At 36.5% G+C, this 11,752-nt stretch overlaps 1 protein-coding gene across 1 annotated transcript in view; it reads left to right on the forward strand.

Annotated features, from left to right (window-relative positions):
- The first annotated feature begins 234 nt into the window (after nt 1-234).
- GLRA2 (glycine receptor alpha 2) overlaps nt 235-11,752 on the forward strand; it is a 296,757-nt gene continuing 285,239 nt past the window's right edge. Inside the window, exons 1-2 of the mRNA XM_007952827.2 lie at nt 235-302; nt 2,455-2,588. Coding sequence (XP_007951018.1) covers nt 235-302; nt 2,455-2,588 — 202 coding nt within the window. The remainder of the gene's footprint in view (nt 303-2,454; nt 2,589-11,752) is intronic.

An 11,752-nucleotide genomic window follows, 5' to 3' on the forward strand; every position in this document is an offset into this window, starting at 1 on the left:
GTCTTTCCTGGGCTAACTGATGGTCCGGAGCCTCGGTTTGACCTGACCATGATGCCCAAGACTGGCACTTTTTGTTTTTTCTTGGTAAACTGTACAAACCCAAATCTCTTTTTGGTTTTCAAGGAAATTAGATTCCTGCCAGATTTTGGATCTGGACAATAAATAGATACTTTGTCCTAGCTTCTTTCTGGAATCATTTCTGGGATATTTTCCACAAGCATCACAGAAACAGGAATGAACCGGCAGCTAGTGAGCATTTTGACAGCCTTGTTTGCATTTTTCTTAGAGACAAACCACTTCAGGTAGGTGAAACGACTTTGCATGCTGGTATTTTTCACATGAAAACTGTTTTAAAGAGAACATGTCATGCAATTGTTATCTATTTTTCTATGACCTGTATCATACTGTTTTAATTTTATAGAGGAGAGTTAGGGCTTTTTGGTCCATTTCAAAAGCTTAATTATGGTGGGAGGGTGGTAAATTTTCACAGAAGCAAGTTTTATGATGCGTGGTCTCACTCTATGCATTTCAACACACATTTTCAGAGCCAATGTGATATGAAGCTAGTATGATGAGTTGCATGTTCTTTACATTTCTATATAAGGGTAATTTGTTTCCTTTCAAATGTTTCAGGAAGTCTTTTAAAGGAAATATTGCATGCGATGTTTCTCATATAGTCGAAGTTATTGAATTAATTTGTCAGGAGTATGTCATCTTATGTAAAATATAAAGGAAATTTAGTTCTTAGCCAACTTGAGTCTCCTATAATATTTTAGCGGCTGGAAGTGTACTGTGAGGAATACAATCCAGGAATTTTCCTGAAATTCAAAAAAAAATTTAGATCCCTTTTTATCAATATACTTTTACTTTTCAATATATTCGGAAATTAATTGCCTACCAATATTTAACTAGCATGACATCTTTTTATTTATGTATATATGAGAAATGGAGTGTGTGTAATTAAAATAAGTGAGAAATTATTATTTACATGCTTGTATTTCCTACATAATTTAAAAACTGTCAAATCAATTGATACTACAACATATGAGATTATTGTTAGAAACTGAAGTAGCCATTCTAATGGCAGAGACTCTATAACAGGGATAAGAGATGCTCATACAACAAGGTATAGGACTCTCCATTTAATTTCTATCAAATTTTGTGGTGTTTTTTTCACAGAACCAAGAGAAATGGCACATATAGCAATAATGCTATGAGTACGGGGAAAACCCACTATGTTTCTTTCAGGGTCACACCTCCTACTATGATTAAGAAAAATTGTAGGCTGAGTTTCATTAGAATCATCACCATCATCATCATCATCATCATCTTCCCACCACCTACCATCATAATCAAATAATACTTGATTAATCAGATGAATCTGCATATAGGAATGTGAGTATTTCTGGATGAATGTATCAATTTTTAACTCCTACCAAATGTTTCCATGATTTTTGCACTTATATTTGATGCCACTTATTTGAAAACCTGGCAAGAATGTGGTCTTTTCTTAGAAATTAACAAGATGATTTGTTAAACTATTGAAAACAAAGATTGTAAAATGTATACTTTGGGGGAGGAATCACAATTCAGTCATCTACTATGTATCGTGAAAGAATTTATTTCACTACAAACCAAACATGTTCTTTTTATAAGCCCTTTATTACCTTTAACAGGAAAAGAAAAATATGAGAATTTTTCCCATCAACTTTTACTGTTTCTAATAATGCAAAGGACAAAATGATTTTTGAAGTGCCTTTTCGTGAATACTTTGCTGGCTAGCCAACAATTTGAATGCTCATATATGAACAACAACTGATAAAATAATAGAAGAAACAGACATGCTTATTGTTGACCTATTTTAGAACAGAGTTAAGTTTTCAAATAAAGATTCTTTTAGACAACACCCTGGAATTATTAATGCTTGGTAGCTAGAATAGAATCTAGCAGGTGATAAAAAGCAATGCAATAATTAGTTGCACTGTTTGCTTCGTTCCATCCATTTTATCATTTCTTATAAAAAGTGGAGGTCTGTATTTAGAGTTGAGATGCTAGAACAATTTTTTAAAGTCATGAGAAAGTGAATTTAAGACAATCCCATGAATTTTAAAAATTATCACTTCATTTATTCGTGAATCTAGAAAGAAATAGCTTTAACTATATATCCCTAAAAACTTCAACCTAAAATTGTGCACACTGTTTCATCTTAAACCTTTTATGGGTAAAGTTTAGCAACTTAGGAGATATGACTCAGGGTTTATACCCCTCTTCAAGTTTACTTTCAACCATGTACAAGTTCAGAAGCTGACCAAAGAGTTCGTATTTTTCTCTCTCTCTTTTTAAATTAACAAATCAAATATATTTACAAAAACTTGATGTTAAATATTATGTGAGTACTAGCTCTCAGGGCGATGAGAATAGAACTGTTGCTAAAAGAGTTAATGATGTGTTTAGGACGACTTTCTGCAAAGAGCATGACTCCAGGTCTGGAAAACAACCTTCGCAGACCCTATCTCCTTCAGATTTCTTGGACAAATTAATGGGAAGAACATCAGGATATGATGCAAGAATCAGGCCAAATTTTAAAGGTAGGTTTCACTGAAACTTCTGTTAAGCCTTTGGGGAATCTTCTAGATGTTTGAATAGTTTACTCAGAAAAAAGTTTTCAGGATTTTTACCATAAAATGGAAATGGCAGGTCCAGTATTCATTTTATTTGGACATTCTTTTGAAATAGAGATTTAAATAGCTTAAAATTTTACTTGTTGCTTGACAGTCTTGAAAACTTTCCTTGGAAAGAAAACTAGTGTCAGAGAATTTTTGCCACATTTCCCATTTTATCTTAAGTGCAAGTGTGGCTGGAAATACATACAAGAACGAATGATGAACTTGATTTGCATATACCAGGATACATTCAAGATTCAGTGGCTGCAAGTATCATTTTAAATATTTACATATGAAGTCAATTTAAATCTCAATTAAAAGCATGCTATTTCACATACTTTCAGGCCTCCCTCATTTTTAAACTTGGTTAAAAAAAAAAGAGGCTCTAATTTAATACATCAGAACTTTTTGATTTCCTCTTGTTTAGCCATTCTAGCTGTTTATCTGAAATCATTAACAAAGATCATAGATTGTAAAGTGCACATGTCAAATATGGTTGAGACTTTCTCTGTTCAATTAAAAGCAACCCAAGGAGTTTGGGGGCTTTGTTTGTTTAATATTACAATAAGTTAATAGTCTGTCAAACTTATGTTTGTATTTTAGTTTATTTTTATGCTGAAAAAATTTTTATAGGAGCAAATTATTAATGATTGAATTATTTGATGACACTTTAATTTTTAAATACATATTTTAAATGACAATTGCCTTTTATCTTCTAATTGAATTTAACATAATGCATTGTGAAGGGTTTATAATATGTTACAAAAGGAAAAGCTTATATTCTAGATTGTATGTAGCAATTCATGCATTACCTTGATTTTGCTTATTAGCAATTTAACTGCATTGCTTTCCTTGAGTTTTGATTAATTTTTATTATTGGTAAATATGAGCATGAAAACTAAATTCTAAATTCATTTCTCCTTTAAATGCTACACCTCTGAATATTCCCAGCTACAGGCATATTTCTTGAAGAAATAAGTCAGAATATTGACAAGTTTTCTTGATTTCCACTATTTCCAAAAGAGACTGATGAACTATGTTCAGAGTTCAATTTTCCTGAAATCTTCATCTTCATCTCATTTCTATTATGTTTGCACTCATTGCTTTGAAATTCAATGTTGTTATTGTTGTTAGGTGCCATCGAGTTGGTTCTGATCCATAGATCAGAACTAAAGAAATGCTGCCTAGTACCATGCCACCCTCACAATTGTTGCTATGATTTGAACCCATTGTTGCAGCCACTGTGTCAATCCATCTCACTGAGAGTCTTCCTCTTTTTCTCTGACCTTCTTTCTACTTTAACAAGCATGATATTCTTCTCCAGGGACTGGTCCTCCTGATAGCATGTCCAAAGTACATGAGACACAGTCTCACCACCCTTGCCTCTAAGTCAATAGTAGAAATAAAATTCTGTGAGTAAGAAGAATCAGCTTTCAACTGGACTACTCGTTCAGAATACAGTTATTCAGTCATTGAACAGCTTTGGAGTCTAGGCTATGTGCAAAATACTAATGATGTTGGGGGATTTGGAAAATGAGTGAGGAAGCAAGCTTGAATGCTACCTTCGAAAATTTCAGTGGGGAGAGTAGATATTACATGAACACTTAAAATACTATATATAAATCTTTGAGTACGATGAAGAAATATAGATAAAATGCTATGGGATTCCAATAAAGGGAGTGATGGTTTCTTATTAAACTATTCATGGAAAGGACACTTACTCAGTGATTTGAAGCTTGAGGAGGATTCGGATTTCCAAAGATGGCAAATAGTTTCAAGTTTTTGAGCACCTGTTTAATGGTAACTATTACTCCTTCTCTTCTGGAAAGAAATTTTCAAAAGGGCAGAAAAGTGAAACGGGTAATAAGACAAATGCCCATATTGCTGCTGGTATTTTAAGTGACCACATAGAATAAGCCATCATTTCGACACATAGGTGTTTTCCTGGTTCTTCTGGGAGGGCTACCCTTTGAAAATGACACTGCTCATGGTTCAAAAGGATAAATGAATGAGAAGAATGTGAGGTTTGGTAAAGCAAGGCCACATTTTTTAGATATATTCACTATTTAAAGACCTGAGCTCAGGGTGTTTTAATGACCTATAAAAGGCAGATAAGGTGGGCATCACTTAAGACTCTAACGTTAATGGACTTCACTGAGTTTTGCCTGCTTTTCCCTTTCACTCACCACTTCAATGAATACTGTTACTCTTTCATAAACTTTTATTACATAGGCCATTTATATCAAATCAATTGCTTAACATTACACACAATTACCTTCACTCTGAGAAGCATTGTTTTTCCTGGATATAAGGCATTCCTCATTAGTTTAGACTAAAATTATTATCCCTCCTGGTGCTCCCACGAGATTTCATATGCCTAATATGGTGCTTCAGCATATTTCTGTTTTATTGACTTATGCTCCATCTGAGAGGGAGCATACACTTATTCCCACTTCCTGGTCCAAATGATTAGATCATCAGAGGTGCTCAATTTCCAAAGATGGGAAATTGTTTCAAATTTATTAGCATCTATTGAATAGCAACTATTATTCCTTCCTTTCTAGAAAGAATTTTTCAAAAGGCCAAAAAAGTGAAAAGGGGAATAAAACAAACACCATGTTGCCATTGCTCAATAAATGTTTGCTGCATTGAATCATGGACGAAAGGAGAGATAAATGTGTTCTCCCTCTAATATGATTATTCCCTTCTCCTCCAATAGCCTTGTTGCTTAGGGTTAGTCATAACATACAAGGAAATGTCCTCATGTTTCCCTGGACACATTTCTCTATATCCACAGTGACTGGCAATAGTGCTATTATTGAGACTACATTTGGAGAATCCAGAGAAAATCCAATTCAAAGGCAAACAACAGCCAAGAATATAATCTGAAAACAGCTATTTTTCTTTCTTGAATTTGTTCTACTTTTCCTGTCTGTCCCTGATCCACACCTCATCTGGAAAATCCAGGTGGTTTCAAGTAAACATTGAGGTTCGGAATACAAGTACTGCTTTAGGGATGAGTGAGTAGGGAAGAAAACCGGACTCAGAAAGGAATTGGCAAAAGGGAACAATTTGACTTTGGAGTTAGGTCTGTATGAAGCCAATGTATCTAACCACACTAGGTTTTTTAGTTCTTATCAACTCTGCTTGTCTTGAACAAGAAAATGCTACCCAGAAAAGCTAATGCTGTTTAGGGAAACACCATATGAATGCTTTAGAAGGCCACTTGACTTCTGGTTTTTACTTTGAAATATATATATATATATATTTTTTTTTTTTTCGCTATCAGGAAGAATATGAGTGAATGCCTGGTTGGAAAATGAGAAGGTACAAACTCTGCCCAGGGGACAAAAGCAAATCTCCAGTTTTCCTTCCCCTGGAAACTCCTTCCTGCCCCGGTGAAGGAAGGAACCCGGAGATGCTTCTAATCTGTCTAAAGTGTTAATAAGCAGGAAAATGTGCCCCAGTTCTGGTTGGGAGGAAGAATAGAGAGTGCACATCATAGAGGAAAAACAGACAGGAAACAGATTTTTCCTCATCTAAGGCCCCTTCCATCCTGAAGTCCCTCTCTGTCATCATCTCCAATGCCATATATTTTCTATGAGAGTTTACATTTATTTAATAACAATTTAAAGTTTTGTGTATCACATGGGTCAGAACCTTCAGCATAACATGATAATCAAAAAGTCTATTTTTAAATGGGTTTTAATTAATATTCTTATAAAAGTATGGAATGCTTTTGGGGATTTAAGTGGGCATAATTAATTTGGTTTCTAATTAAGATTAATACTCTTTGTTAACCCTTTTATAGGCCCCAAGACATGTAGCACCCACCTAGAGTTTCCTCCTCTGGAGTTTATTGGGCAGTTCCTTTCCCACTGACAGTACACGAAGCTGTTAGGAAGGGACTTATAGAGCTGTTTGAAATGGAAGGAATGGGCATGTGCTGCAAATCACTGTTTTTTTGCAGGGTATTCTATGAGGTGATGCATCCTGGAGGGGTGATTTGGCAAAGCTTTTGTCTCTTTTGGTCTTTTCACTAGGATATAAGCCTAGTAAGTATATATCCAGGTTCCTGTGTGTTATTGGAAGTTGCCTTTCTTGTGATGATTCCATGTTTGTACAAATACTGCATTTTCAGACACTCTAAATTGTATATACCTATCAAGGGATTAAGAAGGTGGTGCAGAGTCCGAGGGACATATGTGTCCCACTAATCCTACCTCTCTTGAATCCAGAGGAGCATGTGTCTCACATAATTTTACCCTAGAGTCCAGAGTAACAAATACCATATCTACCCACATGGTAGATATCAAAATCCATATTCTATAACAAATTTTCAGAAATGCTCCTTGATTCAGTATGCTTTCCATTGATGAAAACACATGGTATCAAAAAAAAAAAAAAAATTCAAGGTAGAAAGCAATTGGGTCATGAAAGGGTTAAGTAGAAGAAAGAAAACTTTTTTTTTTTCCCCCTTCAGATAAGAGTCCATTAAGATTACGTATTCTTGTTTTGGATTTAAGGAGCCTTGGTTGTACAACAATTAAGTACTTGGCTGCTAGCATAAAGGTCTCAGTTCAAATCCACCAGCTGCTCCATGGGAGAAAAGGCCTGGTAATCTTCTCTGGTAATTATTGCAGCCTAGAAAATCCTATGGGGCAGTTCTACTCTGTCCTATAGGGTTGCTATGGAACAGAATCAACTCGATGTCACATAGCAATAACAACAGTTTTGGATTTTTGAAAAGCTATTGTACAATGGTTGAGTAGTCCCCAACGCATTTGACTGCTAACCAGAAGGTTGGTGGTTCAAACCCACCAGTCACTCCGCAGAAGGAAGACTGGGCAATTTACTTCCATAAAGATTTCTTGCCTCGGGAGCCCAAAGGGGATCACTAGGAGTTGGAGTTGACTAGATGTTTTTTTTTTTTTTAATTGTATAATGACTCAGAAAACAGAAAACGATGGTATTATCATAAATAGTACTATTTTGCTATCTAGTACAGGACCCATTCCTCTTTCACTCACTCTTATTCTTCCTTGATGTGTTTGAATGATTTGTCATGGTTAGTGACAATCTTAACTTAATGCTACTTACCTCTAAACCTAATTTTGTCATTCTTTCCTTTCCTCTGTGAAAAAAATAATATCCATTATTATTTTTCAAAGTGATAAGAAAAGCAAACTTTAAAAGGAGGCAATATAAACCCCTTCCATAAATAGATTTTTCCCAAGCGATAGTGTTTGGTTAGTAATAAAACCAACATTTATTTAGAATTAGCAAGGAGTGTTGCTCCGGTCAAATAAAACGTCTTGCCCAATGAAAACCCAAACTAAACTTGACAGGAAGTGGGGGGGGGGAAGGGGGAGGATTTGAGGATTCACAAGGGGGTGTTCTGCAATTAAAAACACAAGTGTGAAGCAGGATCCCACCCCTACCAGGCTGTCATTGGAGAAGTTGTCAAGTACCTCAAAGTGAAAGTCTGCATGTCAGGAACTAGGTATGTATTTGAGCTTTTTAGTGTCTTGGGCTCTGAAGGATGCCATGATGATTACCTGGAAATAGTAGTATAGGAACATAAGTCATCGCCTTCTCTAAAATGAAGAAGGAAAAGACCAAGACAAGAAAGGAAAATACAGATCAATGATGAAGATTACTGCTTCTTCTGGGTAGTTTCAGTAAAAGTTGAGGAAGGAGAACATTTGAGAGACCATAGGTTTGGTCACAGTGGCAAGCAAAGATGATGCTAGTTGACCTGAGGGGAAAAACAATAGAAGAGATAAAAGAAAACTTGAAACAATGAGGGAGTTAGGAAGAGCACTGTAGTACTTACTGGGCTTGATTAGCAATATATCAATGGGGAACTTTACATAGTATGTAGAAATGAAGGGTGATCAGGAAATGTGACTATGTCTAAAAGAGTGACAAGCTCCTTGTGTCACCAAAAAAAAAAAAAAGATGAACTATGATTACAATAAAGATTGTGATGAAAAAGATGATAATAATAGCGATTATCATAAGAAAGAAAATAGAAGGGAAAGGTTGGCCACAAGAATAAAAACAAAGGAGCAAATATGGGCCATTGAGATAAGGGAATGGATTTTCTAGAAGTCTTATTAAACCAGGTCTTTGAACCGGTTCATCTCAGTTCAGTCACAGCCAACAAAATAATACCAGAATGGACAAAATTTTTTAAATGTGGGTGCACAGGAAAGCTAAACACAACAGAAAACAACTGCGGGTTGAAGCCCTGCTAGAAGTTTTCTCTCTCTCTTAGAAAACAAGAGCAGCATGTGCATTGTATAGCAACCAAATGTCTTCACTGGGAGATCTGAAACAATGGTACCCAGCTCCAAGATGGCAGCAATCATACCACTTTGAATGCATGTCATTCTCCGCAGTCATGGCAGTAATCTAGTGTCAAGCATCAGGCTCCTGAAAGGGCTCACTACACCTTTTCCAAGCCTCCATTACCTATCATTTTTCCCATTCTAGATCATCCACATTTGTAAAATTTGGGTCTGTTCCAGTTTCACTTTATCAGCCGTGGCGGAACTGGTTTGAACCAGTTCCAAGCCCTGTATTAAACATTAGAATATTTCTGTTTTCCTTACTGGTGTGAATTGGCATTTAAAAAAGTGCATATGCATAAATGTTTTTATTGAAAGAAATTTTCCTGCACACTTTGAAGTCAGTAAAATATTGGATATCTATTCTCTATCCTGATGGGCTCAGAAAGATGTCATAATGGGCAGATATAGAAGAAGAAAGAGATGTAAGCCAGAAAACGGAGCCAGAAATGATTCAGTCTTGGGCTCTATAATTGAGAGCTGTTCTTAGAAACTATAGGAAAAAAAATAAATAACTTTTCTGATGTACCAAAGCACCAGTATATAAACAAAGTTATGAGTCAGAGTTGCCAATTAGATTCCATGTATAAGATCCATAGAGACCTGGGTCAGATCTTGTCAAAACTTCAGTTTTCAAAATCCTTTATTCAGACAAAAACAGAAGCTATGTCCATTCACAGTCACCTGGCTCTGAAATCATCATAAATGCTGATTCTATGTCAATGGAGGAGCCTCTTTCCCCACTTGGGTGATTTCTCTAGTTTTTGCTTGATTTATCATGGTGTCATTCCTTCATTCTATCAGATATCTTCTTATCAGTACTATTTTATCTTGAAAATGCCACTTGTAGCATTAAGCTGTTAAAGAAGCCAAATGAAATGGTCAAATCTGGGAAGAATGCATTAGTTCTATTTCTCCCTCTCTGAAACAAAGCCTTTATTTCAATGAAATTTTCTTTGCAAATAAAATTAGCATAGCGATGGATCCTGAGTTTCATCCAACGTGAATAAATAAATTTCACCGCAACATTTTGGAGGGATAGGAAAAGTATTCACTCTACATCTTTGTACATGCTATGGTCACTAATTTCTTTTCACATCTAGAGATCTAAAGCTGAAAGTATGAAAGTATGACATTAAAGCCTACCTTTGCATGCAATATGGCCTCCTTCAATTTCCTAGGAGTTAGCAGCTAAAGGAATGTTCCAGATATAAGTAGAACCAGATCCACTTCCAATAACCCTGTGGTCTTCAGGTCTCACCCCTTGGAAACACTCTTGTCTGTAGCCCAGAGCTCAAGTTCATATATTACCAACTCCTTGAGCACAAATTTCCAGCAACGGCACATGGAAATGGAGTTTCTCTGTTAATGATAATGCAGCCCCAGCATGGCCATTTATTTGATCACCATGGTGGATGTGGGTATCAGATATTACTATATATCCTGAGAAAGAGGAGCAGAATGCTTGCAAGCATAAGAAGCATTAGACTTGAGTGCAGAAAGTAGCAGAAGCCTTCAGCACCTGAAAGAAGAAGTCCTATACTCCCTTAGCCTGTTGTTGTTGTTGTTGTTGTTAGGTGCCATCACATTGGCTCCGACCCATAACGATCCTATGTGCAACAGAATGTAACACTGCCCAGTCCTGCACCTCACAATCCTTTTTATGTTTGAGTCCATCACCGCAGTCACTGTGTCAATCCATCTCCTTGAGGGTCTTCCTCTTTTTTGCTGACCCTCTACTTTACCAAGCATGACATCCTTCTCCAAGGAATAGTCCTTTCCAGCAACATGACCAAAGTGTGAGATGAAGTCTGGCCATTCTTACCTCCAAGGAGCATTCTAGCTGAACTTCTTCCAGGACAGATTTGTTTGTTCTTAACACAATTCAAAGGCATCAACCCTTCTTCAGTCATCCTTAGTCATTGTCCAGCTTTCACACACGTATGAAGTGATTGAAAATACATTGGCTTAGGTCAGGAGCACCTTAGTCTTCAAAGTGACATCTTTGCTTCTTAACACTTCAAAGAGGTCTTTTGCAGCAGATTTTCTCAATGCAATACAAAGTCTAATTTCCTGAATGCTGCTTCCGTGGGTGTTGAGAGTGGATCCAAATAAAATGAAATCTTTGACAACTTCAATCATTTTTCCATTTATCGTGATGTTGCCTATTGGTCCAGTTGTGAGGATTTTCGTATTCTTTATGTTGAAGTATAACCCATGCTGAAGACTGTAGTCACTGATCTTCATCAGTAAGTGCTTCAAGTCACCTTCACTTTTGGCAAGCAAGGTTGTGTCATCTGCATATCATAGGTTGTTAATAGTTCCTTCTCCAATCCTGATGCCACATTCTTCTTCATATAGTCCAGCTTCTCTCTCTGGAACTCAAACTGGTGTTCTCAAACTCATTTGTCAGTTTGTTGTTCTGTGGTGGCTTGCATGTTGCTGTGAGGCTGGATTCTATGGCAGCAGTATTTCAAATACCAGCGGGGTCATCCATGGTGGGACAGGTTTCAGCAGAGATTCCAGACAAAGACAGATTGGGAAGAAGGATGGGGCCAATCTACTTCTGAAAAAAACTGGTCACTGAAAACCTCAAGAATAGCAGTGAAACACTGTCTAATTCCCATAGCCTATTGTTGTTGTTATTTGCCATTAAGTCGGGCCGACTCATAGCGACCCCTCCTTGGGTTTCCAAGGCCGTATCACTATGGAAGTAGATTGCCCAACCTTCCTTCC

This window comes from Orycteropus afer, unplaced genomic scaffold (assembly GCF_000298275.1).
Source record: "Orycteropus afer afer isolate SDZICR_OR568_19922 unplaced genomic scaffold, OryAfe1.0 scaffold00360, whole genome shotgun sequence".
Taxonomy (NCBI): Eukaryota; Metazoa; Chordata; class Mammalia; order Tubulidentata; family Orycteropodidae; genus Orycteropus; species Orycteropus afer.